Source organism: Hakea prostrata, chromosome 11 (assembly GCF_041222555.1).
Source record: "Hakea prostrata isolate BN-2017 chromosome 11, UWA_Hpros_2, whole genome shotgun sequence".
NCBI classification, from domain to species: domain Eukaryota; kingdom Viridiplantae; phylum Streptophyta; class Magnoliopsida; order Proteales; family Proteaceae; genus Hakea; species Hakea prostrata.
Window position 1 is genome coordinate 12,052,443 of NC_142610.1, and position 27,514 is coordinate 12,079,956.

At 41.8% G+C, this 27,514-nt stretch overlaps 1 protein-coding gene across 1 annotated transcript; it reads right to left on the reverse strand.

Moving 5' to 3' along the window:
* Positions 1-571: 571 nt before the first annotated feature.
* BPG2 (P-loop containing nucleoside triphosphate hydrolases superfamily protein) lies at positions 572-26,531 on the reverse strand. Its single transcript, XM_089140842.1, is given in 6 exon segments — positions 572-1,412; positions 22,411-22,574; positions 24,260-25,218; positions 25,220-25,619; positions 25,702-25,866; positions 26,228-26,531. Coding segments are annotated over 5 exon segments (1,995 nt in total). The 5' UTR covers positions 25,820-25,866; positions 26,228-26,531; the 3' UTR covers positions 572-1,058.
* Between the last annotated feature and the right edge of the window lie 983 nt (positions 26,532-27,514).

The following is a 27,514-nucleotide window of genomic DNA, read 5'->3' on the forward strand; positions in this document are numbered from 1 at the left end:
ATTATTGACTTAACCTTCGGAGGTGGCTTCTCAATTGTGGAGTCGACCCACATTTAATCTTGTTTTGCAAGCACACATTAAGGCATTGATCAATTTTTGGACACATCAGAGTCACATGAGAATCACCTTAGAATGCATGATTAAACCTCTAAGTATAGTGAAGAGCATGATGGCCACATCTATTACATATTTGACAAAAATTGGGTCTTATACTAGAGGTAGTCTAGTATAATGCTGAACATCTGAAGCATTCAAGAAAAATTGGATCAACCATGAAAGAGTTTTCTCCTGTTATTGTGCCTACTCGGCTTTGAAAGTGTGGAGGACCTACATTTGGATTAGAATGAGAATGGGCAGTAACAACGTTAGCCTTTTAAATCCTATTTGAAGATCTTCCCCACTTCTTGCCTCACTGGTGTGGTAAAAAATCTCCCACATCACATCAATGGTACTTTATCCAATCTACATGTTCTACAATGTCATTAGATGAGAAAAAATAATATGAAAATGATATAAAGTGCACATGGTACATAGGAATTTTCAGGTCGGTTCAGCCAATCTTGACCCCAAGGTAGGGTTGGAATTTTTAGATTAGGGTTTAATTAGGGAAGTTGGATGGGCAGGTATGAATTGGTAGGGGTCTAAAGAAGCCTGACCAACAAGGAATATAATATGCAAGTGCAATGTTTGTTTGAGAAGATGGTTGCCCTGGTAGATTTAAGCAATTTTCCTTCTCAAAAATTCCTCTCTCATTTGACATCTTATGTTTAGTTTCAATCCATAATTAAATAGTGAAGTGGACATAGGGTTTATACATCTTGATGTCAACAGCCACTGTTAAAGATGATTCTTTGAATGTCCAATTGAATCCAAGCAGATGCCATGATGATTTCTGGATAAATGGGACTCTTTGTTGTTTGCAAAACAGTGGCTTGAAACTGAATGCACCCAGTTGATCCAAACATAAACTTCAGAAGAGTATCCAGGGCTTCTCATCTAGAACTGACAGCTAAGCTTGGTTGGATTCTCAGTAAGACCTCTATCATTTCTTTGCATGTTCAGGTAAAAAAATCTGAAAGTGAATCCATTTCATCATCTTGAAGCTTCTTCTTTTTTTCAGCTTCGAGCTTAGTTTGGTTGCCAATGGCATCAGATATGGCCTTGGGCAGTAGGAATCCAGATCTCTCAAGGAATTGTGCCCGGTCGAGAACTAATGGCTCTCGCAAAGTTACTTCGACCCCATTATATGTTGACAAGGCCAAGGTTGCCTCACCTTTCAGTCCAAAGGAAAACCAACCAAACCCTGCCACTGCAATATCCATGCTATTCACATCCCAGCTGCTTCCAGAGACCTTGAATTCTTTCTGTTCCCACTTTCCTAATTCAGGTACTCGATCCGTTCCAATTGGAGGCTGAAAAAAACAATAAGAAGCAGAAATAAACTGAAATTTGCCAACCAATTATCTGGAATACAACCCCATTAGAAGAACTCAATAAGTGCACTGACTAATTGACAACCCCATTATGAGAACTCAATAGCTCACAGGCTAATTGATTAGAGATGGATTCTGTGGTGAAAAAGGAGGGCAAGTACAAAAAAAATTCAGAATTTGGATCTCTTTGTGATTCTAGAGAGTTGCTAGATTTTAGGTAAAGTAATCAGGAAATAGGAGCATGTGTACTGGGGACAGTCTTCTTTCAATCAGGAAAGCGAGAACTAGTAAGTATTATTGGAAAATCTTATCATTTGCCTGTTTGCTTTGAAATGGAGCCAAAGGATTCGATTTCAGGATTTCAGAGATCAACTAAGAAGAAGCACACAAAGTTTCACTAGTCAAGCACATGTCTGAAGCAAACCAGAAATATAAAGTTAAATATAAAAAGGAAAAAGGAAGATCTTGCAACTAAATATGGAAAATTAGATTTTGGTTTACTTGTCATCCAGAGGTAGGTGAGTTCTACAGGGAATTCAATCAGTTCAGGAAAATCATCTTTGTTATATCAGTTGCATACTATAAGTCGACTGACTGATTGGGGGAGGAGCAGGGCTTTAGAGTTTGAATACAAACACCTCTAAAAGAAAGATTCAGCTACACCCAGCTAAAACATAGCAGTAAGAAGATAGAAGAACGATCAAATGGCCATCTCAATCTGAAACATGCAATAACAAAAACAACAAGCCTTGCCCAACTCAGTTCATCTCAATCTGAAATATGCTGCCACATTTTATACTTCAAAAACCAACCATATACCGAGAGCTGTAAGTTGATAAGAAAATTAATATAAATAGTCACATATATATCTAGAAATTGCCACTTGACGCAGCTGTAAGGACTGTGGATTGCTGTGGCCTGGACATGGGATCTAATCACTCCTTTCACCTTTCGTCTACAATTTGACCACACACCTCAAAAAACTTTTGCCCTCAAAGGCAAACAGGTAGGGAAAAAAAGAAAGAAAAAAGAAAGCATATATAAGAAGTTCAAATTACTGCCTTTCCTTAATTTAACTCAGCCATTTTTCAATTATTTAAAACATAATTAAAGTTGAAGTTCCAAAATCCTTTCAGTATGCAACCATATTTATAAGGGTTCCTATTTTGCAGACCGAAATCTCAGTCCAACCTACTTGACTCGCTGGATTGGAAGATCAATTCGGGCAACTCCACTGGTTATTACTCAGCTGTATAATTGACAGGGCTGGAACAGTCAGAAGGTCCAGACGTTTTGGCATTGACCAGAATATCATGCCTTGCCTAGTTGGCGATCATCTTATCTCTATTATGGACTGAAAGCCATTAATGTATTTCCAGGTTGAAGGGTAATTTAGGACTAGAGATGCTACAAGAAAGGCAGGTCACATTCCATCTCTAGTATAGGTTCACTCAGAAAAATGTTTGGGATCCCTTGTAAATGCTAATGGACGATTGCTAATGCATGTACAGGTTTTTTGGCAGGGACTTTGAGGGCAGAGAAACAGATATAAAACATAAAGATCAAAATCAGTAACTAATGGGAATCCAAAAATATTGATATATAGGGAAGTCTCTTTTAAACCATCCTCTTTATTTCTACTTTTTGGCCACAAGGATGGCTAATCCTGATAATCAAACCATTACAAAGAATTCCCATGGGAGATTGTTCAGAAGTAATGTTTTCAGCCTATTTCATATACATAGAGCAACAACTTGTCTTTTGCATTATCAACTGTTAAATCAGGACCAAAATAACAGATAGGTGATTGGAAACTACAGAGAAGGTAAATAGGGGACCATCTGCATAGGCTATTAGGCATGTTTAAGGCAAAAGTTTGACTAGCCCACCCTGTAATAGATACCTAACCATCTAAATCATCATAAAGATTCAGATGTGACATGTGATGTGTGTTTTGTCAAAACTTACCATGAGTCATGGGAGATGTTGACAATGTTTCCACATAACTCAAGGGTGAGATTGAAAACATGGGCGTACTAGTTCTGAGATTCCATGACAGATTTTTAATGCCATTTAGGAAGGCTTTCCTAAATGGGATGTAGGAAAATGCCACCGTTAAGGGGAAAAGCACATAGGGTAATTTGCAAATCCGTGGACAAGGAGAGATCTATCATCAAACCCAAGAAATTATTCTTGACATTCTAACTCACATCCCCCTTACAAAGGGTAAAGTGATACTACAACAAAATGCAGTCCTAGGTTTAAAGGAGATCAACTAGGAACCAGTTCTTCAAGGATTCAGTAAGAGCCAAACTTGAATTTGGAAAATTAGGATCAGCATTTGCTGAACTTCAAGATTAGGGTTTCTTGGGTTTGTAGATAGAATTTAGGGGTGGGGTTTGGATCAAGCTCTAATGGGGGTGAAGGGGTATCCTATCCATAATAGGTCCAAAGTGATGGCTAAATGAGATCTCAAATCAGGATCTTCCCAAGAGAAACTGGTAAAGTCCAGATGATGTAGTTTTGTCTGGTGCAACCAGATTCAAATGGTTGTTAGGAGTGTATGGGATCTGATACGGAAGTTTCCTACCCGATCGGGTCAGACCTGGCTGGGGCTCCACATCCAGTCGGTTCTCTCATGATACAAGTTTCCTACCCGATCTGGTCATACCCGGTTGAGGCTCCATATTCAGTCGGGATGAGAGCCGACTGGCATGATTGAGGTGCGATGAACACTCGACTAATATGGCAACCATTCTCAATGAGGAAAGTCAACTCCTTTGCTGATTGAGCGGGATCGACCATAGGAAGGCGTGATCTTAGGAGAAATGGCAGCCACCGTCGGGTAGACTTACCAAATACATAAAAGGTAACATGAACATTATAAGAGGAGGAACCTACCCCTCCGGTAAGTATCCAATACGTTCTGAACTTCGTCTTGTGTTCTCTTGGCACAAGACCTTAGATTGTTCACTATCTAACTTGGCCATCGGAGGCGGTTGCTCGGTACTCTAGCTGGCCCACGTCTAACTCTTTTTGCAGGACTCATCGTCTTCTGCTTGAAGAGGGCTCAGTCGGGTGCAGCATCAACATAACTGATGCGCATCAGTTTGGCGCCATCTGTGGGAAACGACAAGTTTCTAAGTCATGGTGAGACAAGTAAACAACGGTCGTACTCGGCAGAAAACTGCCGGGGAAGACAATCACCAAGATGATCGAACACATCAAGAAGAAGGGGTCGACCGCTCGATCCAAATGGAACAGGACCCTCTCGAGGACAACTTGATTCCAGAAGACCCGAACGGGGAAGGTACATCCAAAGGTCCCCAAGGGCACGCCACTGCAGCGGATGTAGATGAACTTAGAAAGAGCATGCTCGAGATGCAGGGAGTATTGCGTAACTTGGTCCATCAAATTGGAGTCGAGCAAGGACCAAGGTGTAACACTCAGGTGGGACGATTGTTGAAAGCCTTCCAAACTGTTAAGGGATCCTGACAAAGAAGGGGGATCCCGAGAGGAAGGCAAACCGAGAGACGGATACTAATCCACCCTGATTAGGACAATCGTCAGCAGACTCCAAATGGAACCAAGGTCAGTGCCCTAGATCGTATTTCGGTACCATCTAAGATGGGGTCCCTACCTCAAAGGAACCGTCGGGAGGAGATTGAGGACCAAGGAGAAAGTCTTCCCTAGCCTACCCGGTCGAGGATATTGGTAGCATGAACACAGTCCGAAGGGAGGATGCCGCTGAATCTGATGAGGACGGAGCAAGACAAAATTGTCTTCGAAAGAGGATGGCTGAGGTCGAGCGAAAGTTAGAAGATCTGGATCATGAAGAGGATCTGGACGTGGTTGATCGGGAACCTTTTTCAGATGAAATCATGAATATGCCCCTTCCATAGAACTTCATCATGCCAACTTTCACCCCTTTCGAAGGAAAAACCAATCCGAAAGAGCACATAAGTTACTTCAAGTCAGTAATGACTATCCTCGGGCGAGAGGACGAGTTACTTTGTAGAACGTTCCCGGCTTCACTTAAAGGACCAGCCATCAAGTGGTTCAGCAGCTTGAAACCGGGATCCATCAACAACTTCTGAGAACTTGCTCAGAAATTCATAGCCCGATTTAAGAGCGCCATCAGGAGTAAAAAGACGTCCGATAGTCTATTCGCCATACGGCAAGGGAGAAATGAATCCATTCGGGATTTTCTGAAGCGCTTCGATGAAGTAGCCATCGAGATAGAAGACCTGGACGACCAGGTCACCTACAGTGCACTTTGGAGTGGTATCACACATCAAAGGCTTCTGAAGGTTCTTTTTACGGACAAACCTAAGACGTACGGGACGCTGTTACGCAAGTGCCAGAAGCAGGCCAGTGTGTATGAGGTGATCAATGCACGGGTGAAAGCTGATTGGGACCGAAGAACTGATCGAGACACAGAGAAGAGTTCCCCGAATGACCTAAATCAGGGATCTAAGAATAAATGGAAACGCGATCAAAGACGGGAAAGTTACACTCCCCTCAACGCAAAGCCATCAGAGATTCTGATGAACATTCGGGATAAGAAGTCTCTAAAGTGACCCGGGAAGTTGCATTCACTTCCAGAAGATCGGGATATGACAAAATACTGTCGTTTCCACAAAGATTATGGGCACCACACGGATGCTTGTGGAATCCTGAAGTCGGAAATTGAGAAATTGATCCAAGAAGGCAAACTTGGACAATACATAAGGAGACCCAGGAAGCCCCGTGACGGTTCACCTGAACCGAAAAAGAGAGCCCGGTCACCTAGCCCGAGAGAAGCCACCAAAAAGGCCGATAAAGGAAAAGAAAAAGAAGATCGGGAGGAGACACCCATCTATGTGATCATGGGAGGCCCGACCATGGAATCAATCAGGAAAGCAAAGCAGAAGGCACGGTTTGTGGGAGCTGTGCATCTACCTAAAAAGAGGCCAAATCCAGCGTGCCCGAAGCCAATAACATTCACAGATGCAGACCTGAGCGGAGTTATAGCGCCGCATGATGATGCAATCATTATCAAAGTCAAAATTGCAAATCGGGAGGTTCATAGGGTCTTGGTTGATACAGGATCATCATTCGATTTAATATCTTACGAGGCTTTCAAAAGACTCAAGTTAGCTGATGACCTACTGACCCCTTCATTAACTCCCTTATATGGTTTTGCAGGATCCTCGGCAATAGCTGAAGGAACAATCCATTTGGATTTAAAGATCGGGAAATTGCCTCGAGACACCTTAGTTCGGGTCAACTTCATGGTCGTGAGAGATCTATCAGCATACAATGTGATCCTGGGACGACCAACACTCAATGCACTTGAGGCGGTTGTGTCTCCCTAACATATGAAACTTAAATTCCCGACCGATGCAGGGGTCGGGGAATGTTGTTCCGATCAATCTACTTCCCGTCAATGTAATATCAATTACCTGAAAGAAAAACGGAGGTCAGAGAGCTCGGGAAGTGCATTAACCATTGAAGTTCGAGATGATCGGGAGGAGGAGAATATGCAGAGGGCAGAACCAATAGAGAAACTGGAGAGAATTCAACTCAACCAGTCACTACCCGATCGAGGGACATTCATCGGATCAAAGCAACCAGATGAATTTAAGAAGGAACTCACAGAATTCTTGTGTGATATCGCTGACATCTTTGTGTGGTTTGCAAATGACATGCCTAGGATAGACAAACGGGTAGCAGAGCACAAACTTTGGATACAGAAGGATGCTACCCCGGTCATTCAAAGAAGAAATTTCGCGATTGAAAAGCATGAAGCAATCATAATCGAAGTTGAAAAACTCGAAAAATCAGGTTTCATTGAACCAATTGAATGTCTCACCTGGTTGGCCAACGTAGTAATGGTCAAAAAGGCGAACGGGAAGTGGAGAATGTGTACCGATTACACAGATTTGAATAAAGCTTGCTCGAAGGACTGTTACCCTCTCCGAGGATCGATCTCCTGATTGACGCAACCGCGGGACATGAAGTCCTTAGCTTTATGGATGCTTACTTGAGGTATAACCAGATCCTAATGAGTCGGGAAGATGAGAAGCATACATCATTCATGACCGATCGGGAAAGTTACTACTACCGAGTAATGCCATTCAGGTTAAAAATCGCAGGGGCTACCTATTAGAGGGCTGTCAACAAAATTTTTCAACACCAAATCGGGAGAAACATGGAGGTTTACATTGATGACATGCTCGTGAAGAGTCTTGTTCGGGCAAAACACTTGGCAGACCTTGAAGAAACCTTTGATGTGTTGAGAACATATCAAATGCATCTGAATCCCGAGAAGTGTGCCTTTGGAGTTTCCTCCGGAAGTTCCTCGGTTTCATGGTTTCTCAAAGGGGAACCGAAGCTAACCCGGAGAAGATCCAGGCGCTGATCGGGATGAAACCGCCCGTTTCTGTAAAGGAAATCCAATGTTTAACTGGAAGAGTGGCGGCACTAAACCGGTTCACTCCTCGATCAGGGGAAAAGTGCAATTTTTTTTCAAAGCGTTGAAGGCTACACCCAGCTCGGGAGCAATCACCTGGACAGAAGAATGCCAGCAGGCATTTGAGCAATTAAAAACATCACTCGGGACAACACCTGTCTTGGCCCGACCAAGAACCGGGGAACCTCTTACAGTTTATCTCGCCATCTCACCGATTGAAGTCAGTGCTGTCTTGGTAAAAGGAGAGACAGTCCAAAATCCGGTCTACTATGTGAGTCATGTACTCATTGATCGAGATAAACAGGCTCTCGCTCTCTTGGTGGCATCGCAAAAGCTAAGGCCCTATTTTCAAGCACACTCGATAGTGGTCCCGACCAACTTCCCACTCAAGAAAATACTCCAAAGACCTGATGTAGTTGGAAGGATGGTCGGGTGGGCAGTGGAGCTTAGCGAGTACCAGATCGAATTCAAACCGAGGACAGCCATAAAAGCACAAGTTTTGGATGATTTTATCGTGGAGAGCAGCCTACCACAAAATGTATGTCAAAACAACTCCCGAGTCATCAAACTTATGGATTTTACATGTTGATGGCTCGAGTAGCATTTCTGGATCGGGAGCAGGGTTGACACTCAAAAGTCCGAGAACTTTACAATCAACTATGCATTGAGATTCAACTTCCCGGCCTCAAATAACGAGGCCGAGTATGAAGCTGTTATAACAGGTTTGAGAGTTGCCCGAGCCCTCAGAGTACGAGAGTTAGAAGTGAGAAGTGATTCCCAACTTGTTGTGAATCAAATAAAGGGGGAGTACAATGCAAAAGATGAAAGAATGGCCAAATACTTGGCCAAGGTTGAGCAACTCCAAACACTCTTCGATCGGGTATCATTCCTTCAAATACCCAGGAAAGAGAATGAACAGGCAGATGAATTATCTCGGCTATCTTTAGCCAACTACAAAAACCTGGACTCGGCAGTTTATATCGAAGAGTTAGAATTCCCGAGCACGCAGGAAACAGAAGCTTTGGGAATCACCAATAATCCCGACTGGACCACACCTTTGGTGGCATACCTAAAGGAAAATAAGCTCCCGACTGACTCCAAGGAGGCAAAGAGGGTAAAAAATCAAGTTGCTCGATTCACCATTGTAGATGACCAGCTGTACAAAAGATCCTTCACTGAGCCACTCTTGAGGTGTGTTGGACCTTCCTGAGCCAGTTATGCCCTGGCAGAAATCCATTAAGGAATTTATGGCACGCATATGGGTGGAAAAGCTTTGGCACAGAAGGTATTACGTTCGGGTATACACTGGCCGACAATACAAAAAGATGCTATTGAATATGTTCGCAAGTGTGAACAATGTCAAAAACATGCCAACGTTCCAAAAGTACCTACAGTACCCATGATGCCTGTCTCTAGCCCGACACCATTCGCAATGTGGGGAATGGACCTTGTCGGGAAGTTACCGAAAGCCTCAAGAAACCGGGAGTATTTTGTGGTAACCATAGACTACTTTACGCAGTGGGTCGAGGCTGAACCGTTGGCTTCCATTACAGAGAAGCAAATGGAAATTTTTTTTGAAGAGAAAGTTATTTACAGGTTTAGGATACCATGAATCCTAGTAATGGACAATGGAAAACAATTTGAGGGAGCGGGATTCAAATCTTTTTGCAAAAGATATCAAATTGAGCATCGATTCGCCTCATTTGCTTACCCCCAAAGCAATGGAAAGGTAGAGGTCACCAATAGGACACTATTGGACGGGATCAAGAAGAGATTGGAGGACAGTCACGTACAATGGGTCGAGGAACTCCCGAGTGTACTGTGGTCGTACAGGACAACTGCGCGAACCTCGACTGGAGAAACTCCATTTTGTCTTGCGTACGAAACCAAAGCCTTGGCTCCCGTGGAAGTACTGGCCGGGTCACTCCGTTACAACACCTTTGATGAGAAGCAGAACGACCAAGGCCTAAGGGAAAACTTGGACCTCCTGCAAGAAACCTGAGATAGGGCCCAGCAAAGGAATCAATTGTACCAAAAAAGAATAGCTCAACACTACAACTCCCGGGTCAAAAGCCGAAGGTACAGATCAGGATATCTGGTGCTGAGAAGAACTGGGGCTTCGGACCCAAAGAATCAAGGAAAACTAACTCCAACATGGGAAGGGCCTTATTTGGTTGACAAAGAAACAAAGCCGGGAGCATACTGACTGAAAGACTCAGAGACTGGAAAGCCAATTGATCGGTCATGGAACTCCACCAACCTGAGAAAGTTCTATCAATAGTTCTATAGCAACTGGCCGGGTCTTTTCCGGTCATCTTACACCTTAGGGTTAAACTGTTTCCTGGTTTACTATGCGCCTTTTAAGGACTTGCACTTTTTAAGGCAATAAAACTGATTTGGGTACGTCCCGGTCTACTTGCACCTTCATTAAGGACTTGCATCTTTTTCAAAGGATAAAATTGATTCGGTGTACGTCCCGGTCAACTTGCACCTTCATTAAGGACTTGCATCTTTTTCAAAGGATAAAACTGATTCGGGTACGTCCCGGTCTACTTGCACCTTCATTAAGGACTTGCATCTTTTTCAAAGGATAAAACTGATTCGGGTACGTCCCGGTCTACTTGCACCATCATTAAGGACTTGCATCTTTTTCAAAGGATAAAATTGATTCGGGTACGTCCCGGTCTACTTGCACCTTCATTAAGGACTTGCATCCTTGTTAAGGATAAAATGATTTGGGTACGTCCCAGTCTAATTGCACCTTTATTAGGGATTTGCATCCTTGTTAAGGATAAAATGATTCGGGTACGTCCCCGATTTATTTTACATCTTTACAAAAGATTTAAACCTCTTTTATCCCGGATGAGTAAAAAAGAACATAGTTGAAAAATACTTGGTTCAATTTCATTCAAGATAAGAGATTACACGACTCGGGAACAAGGAGCAAAGTAATGCATGCTAGTTACAGATAAAACTTGAACTCTGGGTTACTTGACTCGGGAAGGTACAGGACACGGGACACAAAAAAAATACCAAGATCACACCGGCAAAGAGATGCTTCATACTGAAACATCTTTGAACTCTTCGCAGCTGCCGAGAGCAAGATTCATGTGCCAATCAAAAGCCATGAATTTACCAACTAGTTGACGCCCGTCTTGGATTGTCACACGCATCCTATCCCAGACACTTCGGTCGATCTTCAAGGAGGGGCTTGCGGGAGCATTCTCTTCAGTAGAAGGCCCGACCAAACCATCATTGGACACATTAACGTCAACAATGGTGTCGGTTGGGGATCCCTTGGCTTCATCTTCAGGAAATGATTTCTCCGGGCCATCATCTTCAGCCTCTTCCTCGGACTCTCCCTCGACCTCGTCTTCGCCTTTTGCTTCTTTTTCTTCATCTCCCTCCTCAGCTTCTACCTCGGGTTGAGTCGGAGGTTGGGGGTCAATATATTCCATAGCATCAGGGAACGGGGTTTCAGGAAGTTCGGGGAGATCTTATGGCCGAGGAAGCTGGAGTTCATCGTATAACATGGGATCCAAGAAGCTCCGTAGTCTCTCGGGATGGGGAAGTTGCGTTTGTTGAAGGGTCAGCTTGAAGGCTTGACAAACACCTCTCTTAAAGGAGGGAGTGGAAATGGCAATTGCCAAATCTTTGAACTCCTGGGATTCAAAGTAATCCTCCAACACCTCCCACCTGAAAGTTTGTGCTCCCGAGGCCTTCAACTCCCCCAACTCCTTCCTTAGTTGAGCATTGTTCTCTCTCTCCTCAGCCAAGAGAGCCTCAGAAGTCTTCACGTCTGCAGCAGTCTTCCTGAGCTTCTTGTCAAGATCATTGACCTTCCCCTTGTATTTGCCTTTGCTTTTGGAAAGGTCGTCTTTCTCCTTCTTCAACTTGGCCAGTTTCCCTTGGGCCTCCTCCAAATCTTTCTCCGCTTGACCAACCCGAACGTTAGCCTTTTGATGCAGCTGTTCGGCCAGCACCAATTGGTTAGCCTGGTCCCGAGCTCTACCCAGAGAATCGGCAAAGATGTGGACCGCCCCCCGGCCACATACCTGAAGAAGAAACATTAGGCAACTGACAACAAAAAGAGAAAAAGAACGGAATAGAACCGGACGAACTTTACTTGTATCCTTCAGAAAAAAATTCTCTATTGGGGAGATTCTTCAAATACTCCCGATCAGCATCTTCAGTGGCATTGTTCAGCCACTGCTCGGCATGAACCGAGTCAACAAAAACCGAGCTAAACTTGGGATTGCCAACGGAAGTCGAAGGCCCGACTTCCTGTTCAGGTTTGTAGATACGAACCTTCTTTGGGGGAGGACGAGGAGCCACCTCCGCTTTTCTTTTCTCACCTCCCGAGGAAGGTGCTTTCATCCTTGGACTCTTTTCAGTCCCGATCGAGGCAGCCGCCGCAGAAGATTGGCCTTTGGCCACAGAAGTCTTAACCGGGACAGAACCCGAGGCGGGAGTCTTTGTTTTCAGAACCCCGGAAGCTGAAGCCTTAGTATTCGTCACAAGCTTCCTCCTTCGGGCCTCGTCCATCCCCCCGAGCGTTGCAGCCATCAGTTTCTCGTCAGAGATGTTCTTGGCCACTGCAAGACAGAGAGATATAATCAGGTCAGAATAGGGAATACAAAGTAAAGGCAAAAGAAACAAAAGCTTACTCGGGGAGAAGCCCCACAGTTGAAGCGCTACATTATATTCCATGGAATAACCATGGATTGCAAAATCATCCCCTTCCACTTGCTTAATGATCCCGACCCTTTCTTCTTCGTCGGGATCCAAGTCAATAGGGGTGTTCAGGAGATCAATGTCATCGTTGGATACCTCTTGGAATTGTGTAAGGAAAGGCTCGGGAGCAGGGGATCTAAAGAAAAGAAAGAATTCCCCCCACTTTTTGGTTGTGGATGGGAGGGAATCCTTCAAAATGAAATTCCCTTGGAAAGAGGAAGATATCCTCTTTGATAGAAAAAACCAGCCACACTGGGTATGAGGATGCAAGGAATAAAAATGATGAAACATGCCAAAGGTTGGGAAAACTCCTAAGGCATGGCAAAAACCGACAAATCCGATCATGATGCGCCAACTGTTCGGGCTCAAGTTAGACAAGCTAAGCATGTAGTGTGCTAAAAAATCTACAAAAAGATAATGCAAAGGAAGACGCAAGCCCCCGATGAAAGCATCATAATATAGGGGATAGAAGCCCCTCGGGGGACTATTTGCCCTTTGATTATCAGTCGGGAGGATAACCTGGTACCCCTCGGGTATACTAAAGCTTGACTTAAACCTATCTAAGTCTTCTAAAGAAAGAGAGCAAAGGTAGAATTCATGTCCTAAAGAAGACTGGACGAAATCGATGTGCCAAGTAGTCAAAGGCTGAGATTTCGCCAACGCCAGGGCATCCCGATCAAAGGTTTCTTATCTGGCTTACGAGGAACGATTCCTCGAAAACCACTAAGACGCTAGAATGGTGGACGGGGTGGGGCTTTTCTAGAAGAAAAAGACACTCGGGACGAAGTCGAAGCTTCAGGAACCAAGAAAGCTTGGGGAGAAGAGGCTGAGGGATCACGGGAGGTGGCTGTAGATTCAGGTCTTAAGGCACTCTGGGTAGAAGGGGTTGTAGAATCAGAAGCTGCAAAAGACTCGGGATCATCCTGATGTTCCTCATCCTGGGATTCAACACTAGGAGCTTCATGCACATGAGCCTGAGGAGCTTGAGCCTGAGCGGCTTGATATTCCCTATCCTTACGTTCATCTCCCGAATCTCCTCAAGAATCCTAGGGTCATCATCAATAGGGCCATCACTAAAAGTATGGGAGCTTTCATCGTCCGAAGACTGCTCATGAAGGTCCTTTAGGCGATCCCCAGTCAAGTTAAATCTTCTTGTCTAATCGCTGTCACCTTCACTCGCATATCCTTCGGTCCGACGACGTTTCCTTTCTCGATAGATTGGGACGTGAACCTTAATCTGATGCCTAAAACCTCTCAAACTCACTTTAGGTCTCTTCGGGGCCATGGAAAAAGAGAAAGAACTTACTGCTTAAAGACTTAAAAGATCTCAAGAGCTTAGTCGGGAGCTTTTCTTAGTCGAGAGCAAAGAAAACTGTAAATCAAAACGAAGATGAAAGGGTTCTATTTATACTGCCGGAAGAAGCGTTACGCTTCCTGATCGAACGATTACGACATTTAATGATCGACGGTTCAGGAAGGGAGACGATGTAACTCCCCGAGGCAGTCATTATGACTCTACGCATAGCTATTTGACGTGGCAAGCCCAGACTGGACAAGGACTTCGAGGAAAACCGTTACAAAAATGGCTAGTCACTTCATTGCAGGCATTTAATGCGCTCGAAGACAACACTCCCTCATTCTCCCGAATAAAGTTGAACAACATTTGGGACAAGAGATTTCTACTCTCTCCTTGGTCGGGACGAACGATGAAACTACATATGATGGCAAAACTCCCTTATCCTCCCGAACAAAGGAGAATAACGTTCGGGATAAGACGGTCTTGACCTAACAATTGGGATTGTCTTCAACTCATACAAGCACAAACATATATGTCTCTCACTCTTAACCTAATTTTCTCTACATTACATATATCTATCCTCGGGACAATCCTTGATATCCCCCTCAATCATGGATAACCAAGTGTTCTCTCGAAACTTGGCAGCTCTTGAAGGGGGATTGTATGAGAAGGATCTTTTAAGATCAAGAACCGGGAAAGACAAATACACTCGACAGCTTAACTTCCTTGCTGTCCCACACGTTGTAAACAACGATCGGGATAGGGGGCTTATGATACGGAAGTTTCCCACCCGACCGGGTCAGACCCGGCTGGGGCTCCACATATAGTCGGTTCTCTTATGATACGAGTTTCCTACCCAATCTGGTCATACCCAGTTGGGGCTCCATATTTAATCGGGATGAGAGCCGATTGGCTTGATCGAGGCGCGATGAACACTCGACTAATATGACAACCATTCTCAATGAGGAAAGTTAACTCCTTTGCTGATCGAGCGGGATCGACCATAGGAAGGCGTGATCTTAGGAGAAACGGCAGCCACCGTCGGGTAGACTTACCAAATACATAAAAGGTAACATGAACATTATAAGAGGAGGAACCTACCCCTCCGGTAAGTATCCAATACGTTCTGAACTTCGTCTTGTGTTCTCTTGGCAGGAGACCTTAGATTGTTCACTATCTAACTTGGCCATCGGAGGCGGTTGCCCGGTACTCTAGCCGGCCCGCGTCTAACTCTTTTTGCAAGACTCATCATCTTCTGCTTGAAGAGGGCTCAATCGGGTGCAGCATCAACATAACTGATACGCATCAGGATCATAGGGTCCAAAGGAGATCAAGAACGGTAGGATTGGGCTGGACAGAGTTTCTGCAAAAGCATTGTCTATTTCCAGCTTCTTTGAATTTGAAACTTGAAAAAGATTTGGTATGTGGATGTTAGGTTTCAATGGAGTCCATTGGCAGCAGCTAAGATTGAAAGGGGATGAAGCATGGGTTGATTTTGGAGGAACCAACGGTGAATTAGGCCTCAAGATGGATACCTGGGTATATAGAGCATAAGTAGAAAGGAGAAAAGAAGGGAAGATGGCTCAGATTATTACCCCTTACCTCGTACAAGCTTCACTTCTAAGGCATACCCTTATACAAGCCTAGATTCCAAAACCAGAAAGAAACTAGGATTTTAACACCTAGCACCCATGATCCTCCTGAACTTTGAATCACCAGGGAAACAACACTTGGACTTCAAAGCACTAAGCACAATCAGCTAACTGAACTTTAAACACCAGAAGACACTTTTATAGAGAAGAAATGCAGCACAAAGTTTGTTCAATGCAAAAATTTGATTATTCAAATCTGTTAGAAAACAAGCTTTAAACAATCAAAATAGCAGTTGAACTTGAACAAAGAAAAGAGAGAAGAAGAAGAAGAGAAGAGAGATGAAGAACTAGTAGAAAAGACCTGTGATTCTTAGCTAAAGAGTCTAGAATCACAGAGCACTTTTATTTATAGCTTCTAATGAATCTAATACAACTTGAGAGACAAGTAATTGTCCTCTAGAAGAAGGAAACAAAATATTACAGCTTTAGTAACTTCCTAACTCCTAAAATAGAAAGTTCTGAAAATAGAAACTACCACCAAAATAGAAACTATGCTTTCTAAAAAACTCCCAAAACTTATGTAGCAAGATTCCCAAATTAGAAATAGAAAATATAATCAAAACAACAGCAAAATACTGTTCACGTGAACGAAAAGCGTCACGTGAACGAACGTGAATAGTAAACTCCAAATTTATGTATACTTTAACACTCCCCCTCAAGCTGGAGCATACAAATCTCCCATGCCCCACTTGCAATGAGATAGACTGAAAACTTGGTTGCAGAGCTTTGGTGAACAAATCAACTAGTTGGTTAGTAGAGCTCACAAAAGGAGTTGCTATAAGCTTCTTCTTCACTGCATCACGCACAAAATGACAATCTACCTCTATATGCTTCGTTCTCTCATGGAACACTGGATTACTAGCAATGTAAGTGGCTGCCTGATTATCACAAAACATTTTCATAGGGACAGAAACTAGAAATCCTATTTCCTCTAACAATGAATGAAGCCACATCAATTCAGCACCGGTGTGGGCCATAGCCCTATACTTAGCTTCAGCACTAGATCGAGCAATGGTGGACTGTTTCTTACTCTTCCAAGTCACAAGATTTCCACCAAGAAAAGTACAATAACCTGTGGTTGACCGGCGATCAATGACGGATCCAGCCCAATCTGCATCAGAAAAGGCAACCAAGTCCATACTCCGATTTGGTCGATAGATGAGCCCTATTCCGGGCGCACTCTTGAGGTACCGAAGCACTCTCATCGCTGCATCCCAATGAGCCTTCCTAGGAGACTGCATAAATTGACTCAACACACCAACATAATAAGAAATATCAGGACGAGTAATAGTAAGATAAATAAGTTTCCCAATAAGACTCCTGTAACGATGGACATCATCTAACAAGTCACCATCATCACGTCCTAACTTCAACTGAGGATCCATGGGAATGTCACTAGGTTTAGAAGCAAGCATGCCAGTCTTAGTCAAAAGATCTAACACATACTTTCTTTGTGACAAACTTACTCCTTTTTTATTGCGGATCACTTCAATCTCCAATAAATATTATAGATCACCTAAATCTTTGGTTTGGAAAGATTTTTGTAAGTGTGCCTTAACTGTATGGATTGCATCAACATCATTACCGAAAGGACAATATCATCAACATAAACTGCCATAATGACAACACAATCACCCTGCCGTCTAACAAACATAGAGTGATCATAATAACACTGTACAAAACCAAAAGACTCCATAGTCTTGCTAAATTTCTCAAACCAAGCCCGTGGAGACTGTTTGAGTCCATAATCGCTTTATGAAGCCTGCAAACACGAACACTGTCCTCCCCCTGAGCAACATACCCTGGAGGTTGCTCCATGTAAACTTCTTCATGAAGATCACCATATAAGAATGCATTTTTTATGTCAAGCTGAAAAAGAGTCCAATCATAATTCATGACCAAAGATATCAAGACACGGACAGAATTAAGTCTTGCCACAGGAGAAAAAGTCTCAAAATAATCTACACCATATGTTTGTGTATAGCCCTTAGCCACCAAGCGGGCCTTAAGCCTTTCAACCGTACCATCAGAATGGTACTTAATTGTATACACCCACCGACAGCGGACCACATCTTTCCCAGGAGGTAAGTTGACTAAAGACCATGTATGACGAGAATGTAAAGCATCCATTTCCACATCCATAGCGGCTTTCCAGCCAGGAATTTTAAGAGCTTCGGTATGATGGGTTGGAATATGAATGGCAGACATAGACAAAGCAAGGCAACGAAAGCTAGGAGGGAGATGAGAGGTAGAAACAAAATTGGAAACAGGATAAACAATGTTAGAGTGTAAAGTGCAAGTACGAGTACCTTTCCTTAAAGCAATTGGTAAGTCATCTGAAGGCAGAGTGGGATCTCCACTAGAAGAATCCGCCGGTGGAGAGGATGAAGAAGGAACATCCGTAGGGCCAGCTTCAGGCTCCACTAAAGGAGAGCCGCTAATATTGTTAGGAGGAACTCTACTATCCACAATATGTTCTGGCAACTTATGTCTTCGCTGATAAACTTGTAGAGGAACATTGCTAGTGGAAGGAACTAAAGAGGGAATAGGAGGAGTATCATCCAAAACATTTTCAACAGACACAGATTGACTTAGATAATAAGGAGTGTCTTCAAAAAAGGTCACATCCGCACTTGTAAATTGTTTGCGAAGAACCGGATCATAACAACGAAAACCTTTTTGAGTGCGTGAGTACCCAAGAAAAATACACTTAATAGAACGGGGGAAAGTTTATCCAAAGGATGTGGTATGTGAACAAAACACACACAACCAAAAATTTTGGGTGGAACTGAAAACGGTTCTCTATTGGGAAAAACAATTGAAAAAGGAGATTTTTCAGAAAGCAAAGGCATAGGCATGCGGTTAATTAAATGACCAGCAGTCAAAATTGCATCACACCAGTAACTCTTTGGAACATTCATCTGAATCAAAATAGCGCGTGCAACCTCCAAGAGGTGACGATTTTTGTGTTCAGCCACTCCATTTTGTTGGGGAGTGAATGAACAACTGGTTTGATGAATCATTCCAAGAGAATCACACAAGTTAGATATATCATGTTGCACATATTCTAAAGCATTATCAGACCGAAAATTTTAATAGGAAGAGAAAATAGAGTCCGAATTTCATGAATAAAACTTTTAAATGTAGTTAAGAACTCTGTCCGATCCTTTAAAAGATACAACCATGTAAGACGGGAGAAATCGTCCACAAAAGTAACAAAATATCGAAAACCATGCCTATTACTAATTCTACAAGGGCCCCAAATATCGGAATGAACAAGAGAAAATAAGGACTCACTACGAGAGATAGAGCGTGGAGGATAGGTGGCACGATGATGCTTCCCTAACTCACACGCTTCACAATTTAATCTAGACACTGATTTAAAAGAAGGAAATAAAATTTTTAATCTAGGTAAAGACAGATGGCCTAAACGACAGTGCCACTGGAGAGCATTTACACAATCATCAGAAAGAGCCGCAATAGGGGTAGCATAGTCCAGATAGTAGAGTCCGTTCCTTTCACACCCTCCACCAATCGTCTTCCTCGTGTGAAGGTCCCGGAAAACACAATAAGTGGGAGTAAAAGTCACAGAGCAGTTTAGTGCTTTAGTTAATTGACTAACAGATAATAAGTTAAAAGGAAAGTTAGCAACATGAAGTACGGATGATAAAGTAAGAGAAGGTGTAGGAGAAACACTTCCAGAGCCTAGAATAGGTGTGGAAGTCCCATTAGCTATGACAACAGAATTTTTAGTGGTAGATTTAGAAAAAGAGCTAAAAAGTGATGACTTACCAGTCATATGGGAAGAGGCCCCTGAATCGATGATCCAAGGGGTGGGAGTAGAAGTGAGAAGTGCTATGTTACCTGCATGAGAAAGTGTGGCAGCAGAAGTACTAGTGGATGTGGAAGCGCCAGTTTCAATATTTTGCAATCGGCGAAGGATTTGGCTTACATCATCTCTTAGAGTCTTAGACAAGTCCCCTGAAGAAGATCCAGAACCACTATCGTTGTTTGCTACAGTATCAGTACCACCATCAGAAACGGCATGATTGGCAAGGTGCTTGGCCCACTCTGGTTTTCCATGTTTGGCCCAACAAGCTTCCACTAAGTGCCCTGTTTTACCGCAATGAGTACAAAGTCGAGATGTCTTATCAGACAGTTGAACACCACGACCTCCAAAAGACCTACTAACTCCCCCTGAACCACGACCACGTCCCCTTCCATAAGAGGTAGTGAAGGCTGAATTTTCTCCTTTAGAACTTTTGTTTGGAGAACTCCCTTCAGGCAAGGCAATACGTTGAAGTCTAGAATATGCTTCACTAAGATTAGGGACATGCTCACCAGCAAGAAGATGTCCTTTAACAGATTTCAGTTCAGGGTTCAATCCTGCAAGAAACTTAGACACAAAAAATTCATTCCGTTGGGCCTTTAGCTTCTCTATATCAGTGGTGAGAGGTTGAAAGACATTCAACTCCTCCATCATGCCTTTAAAGGAGTTGTAATAATCCCTGAGAGACTTGTCGACTTGCTGAAATTGAAATAGCTTTTCATAAATACTAAAAATCCGAGTCATTTTTAGCTTGGGAATAAGTCTCTTGCAAACCATCCCATATTCCCTTTGCAGTCTTATGGAACATAACATTCGCTGCAATATCAGGTGCCATACTATTCCACATCCAAATTTTGATGATTGCATCATCTTAGATCCAACTAAAATAGGATTTATCAGTCTCAGCAGGAGGTTCATCCTCAATGAACTTTACCTTTTGTAAGTATGTACACCCGAACCGCTTGTGACCACAACAAGTAATTAGAACTACCTTTGAGCTTGATAGATGTAATTTGAACGTTTACATGATCTCCTTGAGATCCTTTTGATTCAGCCGTACTCATGATTGAGTCACGTGTAAGTGAAGACATTAAACTGAGGTAGATAGCACTCAAATCAGTTTTCCAAAACTTGAAGTAGAATGAGCAGAAAAAAAAATTTTTTTCTGCAACCTTAGGACAGAATAGGATAAAAAAAAAAGAGAGAGGTAACAAAGGTATCCAAGTTCTAGAACGTGTAAGAGTAAGGTAATAGGTAGAGAAAATCAGTTCACATGAATATCTGATCTAACAGTCCATAATATACAGCATTAGGTGGCTGCACACCAAGGAAACAGAAAAAAAAGAATTTTAGAAGAGAATATTGAGAACAACACTATTTTGATTCAAAAAAGCTCTGATGCCATGTTAGAAAACAAGCTTTAAACAATCAAAATAGCAGTTGAACTTGAACAAAGAAAAGAGAGAAGAAGAAGAAGAGAAGAGAGATGAAGAACTAGTAGAAAAGACCTGTGATTCTTAGCTAAAGAGTCTAGAATCACAGAGCACTTTTATTTATAGCTTCTAATGAATCTAATACAACTTGAGAGACAAGTAATTGTCCTCTAGAAGAAGGAAACAAAATATTACAGCTTTAGTAACTTCCTAACTCCTAAAATAGAAAGTTCTGAAAATAGAAACTACCACCAAAATAGAAACTATGCTTTCTAAAAAACTCCCAAAACTTATGTAGCAAGATTCCCACATTAGAAATAGAAAATATAATCAAAACAACAGCAAAATACTGTTCACGTGAACAGTAACGTGAACAGTAAACTCCAAATTTATGTATACTTTAACAAAATCTAATTTCATTTCCCCCCTAACAGTAAAAAAAGGGGGGGAAATACCCGGGGGGGGCCTTTTTAAAAAAAAAAAAAATATAAAAAAAAAAAAAATATATTTTTTAATAAAAAAAAAATTTTTTTTTTTTTTTTAAAAAAAAAAAAAAAAATAAAAAAAAAAAAAAAAATAATTCTTTTTTATATTTTTGGGGTTTTTTGTTTTTTATAAAAAAAAAAAAAAAAAAAAAATAATGGAGTGGGGTTGTGTCTTTTCCTTTTTTTTTTGTTGGGGTTGGGGGGGGTGGGGGGGTGGGATGTAGGAGGGGCAGGAGGGCCAGCCCCCCCACTTCCCCCTCCCTTCTTTTTTTTTTTTTTTTATTAGCACAAAATTGGTTGAGGATCTGCATCACAACCACAGACATCTAGATCTAGGAGAGTGAAGTTAAGCAAAACACAAGGACATCAACCTAAGAAAAATGCCTAGGATCTAAGGAAGAAAGGAGAAGGGGATGTTAAAAGTCAGAAAATCGGACTGATCTTCCATGAATGTTTCTGAAAGAACATTAGCTGCAGCTTGGTCAGTTTCGAACCTGCAATAACTGTTCCAGATGTATACATGATGCCTTTGAATAGAATGAAAAAAGTGATTAGTGTGACTGCAACTTCCTTGAAGCATAATAGTGAGTACATGTCCTTAATTGATCATATAGAACCAACGTAGCCTCTAAGCATCCTGACTCCACCATACCCATCAAAGATTCAATTAGGATTGATTCTGATGTTTGAATTCTCAATTTTGGTTTTGCAGGTGATGCTTGAATAAACTGATAAGTCCACCCATTCCTCCCTTCTAAGTTCCAACCCACCCTTTCCACCCTCCAAAAGACACCCCCTACTTTTTTCTTGTATGCCTTGCCCAAAAAGTCAATGCAATAATTTATCTGAGATTAGCCAACATGTTGGGTTGTGCCTCTCTCCTACTCCTGTTTTTCATCTTTTCATCATTTTTTTTCTTCTCACCCTTCGGTTGAATTCCAGTTTTCCTTACCACTGTTTTGTTCAAACCCATGCAGCCAATCCCTTTTAGTTTAGAATTAGGTTGAATCTGTCATTTGTTGTTGTTGTTGCCCAAAACATTGACGCATTCATTAAAAACTGATACTACAACTCTGTTAAGTGAAAATTTTACCTGTAACCTGACACCAGCATGCTTTCTCCACATTTCATCAGCATTTTCTATCTTTCCCAGGTGAAGAGAAACATTTGGTGAGGCCCAAATTGTAACATAAATTGTTTCTACTGAAGCTTGATTCAGGTCCAGTCTCATTAAACCACCAACATGCACTGCCTGCCCTGCCTACAAGAAGAAAGACAGTTTTGGAATTAGAAGCAAATAGACACCTTCCGAGGCTAATATTTGCATTTGTATCGAATTTGGTGAGGACCTAGTAGAGACAAAGGAACAAAAATTAGAAATGTATGCAGTTGATAACAGTTTTCTTTTCTTTCCTTTTTTTTTTTTTTTTTTTTTTTTTTTTTGGGGGGGGGGGGGGGGGGAGAGAGAACTAAACTAGTCTCATGTTCAATGAGAATGGTAATCATTTTTCTCTTGAGGAAAAGATGTGTAATCATAACTAGCCAGGATCCCAATTGTGAGTGGTAGAGTGGCTCAGAATGACCCTAAGGACCTCACCTTCTCTCTTCAGTATGATATATATATATCTTCTTTGGTCATCTTGAACCTTTATTGAATCATATTCTTCCATTTTGGTATAGACCAATTACTTACGTGTTGATCTTCATCTTCCATTTTTTCTAGTCTTTTCCTCAGGTATATATATACCATATCATCACTACCACGAACCTAGTCATAGATTCAATTTCCAGCCATGTCAGAATATTAAAACCCTCAATCCAGGGCCCTCTATCTTATTTTTTGACTCCCCCAGACTCCAATTTCTAACTTAGATTTAGAGCAACCCAACCATTAGAACCCTCCAAAATTGGAACCACATAATGCTATACCACACCGTCTTACTTGATACAAGTTACAGCCCCATCCAGTGACTATAACCTTGGTTCTTGTGTACTTCAACATACTGGCCAAACCTCAATACCCTAGAGTCCCTTGGTGTTGAAGAAAACATCTTTTACCCATCCAATTTGTTCAAACTGAAAACAGCCTTGTATTGCCTCTTATCACACACCACACATAATTCTTGGGTTTAGCTGACTATCCAAGACCTGAAAATAGATAACCCATCTTAATAAAAAAAAATTAAAAAAAATTAAAAAAAAAATCCTCCAATCATCCACCAAAGTGGTTCAAAGTTTGAAAAGTTTCAAGTTTTGACAAACAAATAAATTTCAAGATCATCTATTGTGTCACGCCCCCATTTACTAGGGGCAGGTACCCATGACACCTAAACCCTACCGGGCAACATGGCAAGTATTTCTCTTTTTCCTCATCTAGGACAATAATGGAGACCATTATTACTATGCAACAGCGGAAACATTAATATTAAAGAGAGAGAGCAAGTGCAAACTTCAGATTATCTGATGGCAATGATTACAATGTAGTTATACAAAACCATAGTCTTCAATATTATAGTATCATCTAAATAGGACATCCCTACTATTTTATACAAAACCTCAAAAGTGCAAACATAACCCTCGAAACTGATATAAGCTAAACTATCATTTCTCTAACAAATTGCCTTGTAGATCCAGCAAAATCATAAGGAGAGTATACATGATTGACATGAGAGAAAAAAGACTAGCAGTGAAATAGAACAAACCAAAGGACGTTCAGAGAGAGTTCAGCATTAATAATATGATAGTTTGCTCCCTCAAGATATAAAGAACTTTGGCCCTCAACTGGAGTTATAACATTGGCCTGCTCTTGAGCAAATCATAAATTGATGAGTAGGCAGTCAATTCCTTTTAACTTTGTCATTTGTGCTCCTAGATAAATAAACAAGAAATGCATCCAAAGGTTCAAACAAAAAATAAGTGGTGGTGGTAGTAGTCGGCAAGACTTGCCTTTATTCTATAGGTCCGAGGTTTCAGCTCCTTTCGAATTTCAACCATCTTTTGTTCATCTCTATTGAGTTTCATGGACATCAAGTATGGATGCAGGAGGCCTGGTGTATCATACATTTTTGCCTTGGCTGGAAGAATCCCTCCAACTCTTAATATACCTAGAGTCGTCCCTGGAACTGCAGCCTCTGTAAGCTTTGTAACTTTTCTACCTCCTTTCTTGGCTAATGCATTAATCAGGGTAGACTTGCCAGCATTTTGAGCCCCAATGACCCACACATTTCCTCGAGGACCTGCAAGTTCCTTAATGAAAGATAGAAGATTTCTAACACCTAGATCCTTTCGGGAACTTACAAGGTACACCCCATTTAGTTTAGGGGCACCTCCAGCTTTGGCACGGTTGCGGACCCATCTATCTAATCTCGCTGGTGAAATCTCAGATGGTACGAGATCGACCTTAGTGGCAACCAGGACACACTTTGGAAATTTGTTGCTGAGTTTCAGGTCCTTCTTGCTATGTTCCAATGCCCTGAATAGTGACTTGGCTGCTCTTTTAGGGAATGAACCATCAAAATCAACACAATCAACAACCATGACTACGACAGTATTGCCAGAGTTACTGCCCGGTTTCATCAATCGACTAGTAATCAACCGATCAAAGTCAAAATCTGGTATCAGGTTTTCAGCATTTGGGTTCTTGACCTGTCCATAATTTCTCAAAGAATGACAGCGAGCACAAACAGTAACCACCTCTTCATCTCTTTGAGCTTCTCTGACTTTTTGTTTCTTCTCAGATTTTGAAATTCTCTCCTTATTTTCCTTTTTAAATGTCTCTTCAGTAATGTTACCATATCCAATACCAGCAGGTGTAAAACCATCCAATTCCTTCCTCCAATTCTCATCTTCATCATCAATCAAGGATTCCCAATCATCTGAATCCCAATCAATTGCATCTTCCCTTCTCACATCCACTGTCGCTATCTTCAAATTTATTCTGGAAGTCATCCATGAAATCCTCTTCTTCCTTGTCTCCACTTGACTGTGCGAATTCATCAATACCAAGGGCATCAGAAGCCTCCTCAAACAGTCCTGTTTCCTTCTGAGATTCTCTTCTTTTCTGAAAGAACCCTGGGAGATTTGGGTCTTTATCCTGCATGAATATGCCACAACCAGGGCAGATAAGGCCATGATTCTCATCGTCATCTCTTCCTTCACTCAAAACTGGATTATGAGCATGTTTTCTTTGGCTTTTTCCTATTTGGGCTGCCACCACAGCAGTTTTCCCGGGCTTTATTGAGCAAGAAAGAGACCATACAGATCTACCTCTAATGCTGTGATTATATTTCTTCTTCTTGATACCTGAAATGCAAAATTGGTTTAGATTAAAACAGAGTACAGCAGTATAATGAATAGATAATGGCATCGAAGAAAGCAACATCACCTGTAGATAGACTATTTATTAGTGGTTCTCCTTCATTTCTTCCATTGTCTGACAACTTGAAACTTAATTTCCTGAGGGCTGTTTGAATGAGTGTGTCAGTCGAGAGTAGGATTGACATTTTCCCCCTCTATTCTTTAGCGTCGAGTGATTCAATCTATGTCATTTCTGTCACAGCAAATTAGTCATGTTAGAGGTGGTGGAGATGAATGAAAAACCGTAAGCCACTCTATACTTTGACAGTAGGGACGTTTGTGAGGGTTGAGAAACTTTAAGGGAGGAAGCAAGACAGCCCATATATTCTATGCCACAGAGTCTCATCAAGAGACCTCATTAGCTAAAACCCAATCAATGGACACAAGAGAGTGAACCCACTTCTCATAACGTTCATTACACTAGTTGAACTGACCTGTTCACTTAGATTTTACTCTCTTCGGACAAAATTCAAACACTTGCAATGCACTCTCATGAAGAAACCGCTAGTGACCGAAACCCACTAATTCCTATTGCAAAACAGAACGAAATTCACCTCTCTTAAAAATATAATTAGACTGACTGATCTGTCACCGATGTGCTTCAGTCCCAAAACACTGGTTTGCCAACCCGTAATGTCACAGAAATCTTCTTCGTCCTCTTATAGAATTCGTCGGTTCTTTTATTTTGGCGGTCATTAATTTTCCGGAACTGTCCTTCTGAGGTGGAGATTTGTCATGAATTTCAATGCCTCCCGGCTACTGTTATCTTTTTTGAATCCGGATATAGGAAACCATGGAATCATTTCTTCCGTGCAATTTGTTTAAATGAAAAAAAAAAAAATGGTGTTTCATGTAATTTTTTTTTTCCACCACAGAAAATGTATAAATACCAAGCAAACAACGTACATCCCCTACAGTTGCAAAATGTGTTCTTGGCGCATTTGGTAATGGGTCAGAGAATTGTTTTTGGAGTTTTATCGTTTTCATAGCACTGTAAAACAATCATAATGTATTGGCAAATTGATTGTTCTAAGACTGTTCTAACAGCCCTTTCCTCTTTAAGTTCACTCCCACACTTCGGTGCATAATGGCACGTTCTCCAAATAAAGCTTATAACTTTTGAAGGTGCATTACATGCCTACACATTCCTCCAAAGTTGCACAGAAACTTGACTCACTGCCTTGGCATCTTCTTCATGCTCCTTTAGATTTGTCAAGTGGTCGTATGCAGATTTAGATGAGTACTCCATTTCTAGTCGGGCCTTATGCTTGATGATCTATCAATTGAAACACTCGAATTTAACCTTAAGGACTCCTTAGCATCGTCTGAGAGGGTTTGTTGCACCAACTATGTATTCTACATTCTAGTTTCTTGATCAATGAGCTATGAACTTTCTTCTCTAAACTTGCTATGCTACAGCATATAATTCCATGTGGAGCCATGGGTTGTCCCACACATACCCTCAATTGATCCATATCAAACCACTATTCAATACATCCCTACCAATTAAGACTCCTCTCCAACCCCAGGATATTGAGGATCCCGAAACCCACGGCCACCCCTATCCTTACACTTGCACATGTACTCCAAGAGACCCAACAAGGTGTTGCCTTGTCTTCTTTGTTACCCTAGTAGAATTGGTTGATTGCTTGCTTGAGCTTCTTAGGTGTTTTAGGCAAAAGTGGGAACTGGGAAGTAGCATAATTTCGCATTGATAGAGCAACAAACTTGATCATCACTTCCTTGCCGGCCTTAAGCAGCTTCCTCCTCCACCTTTGAAGTTTGCACCCTAACTTCTCATTTATCTCCTTAAATAGCTCTATCTTTGAAATACCAAATTT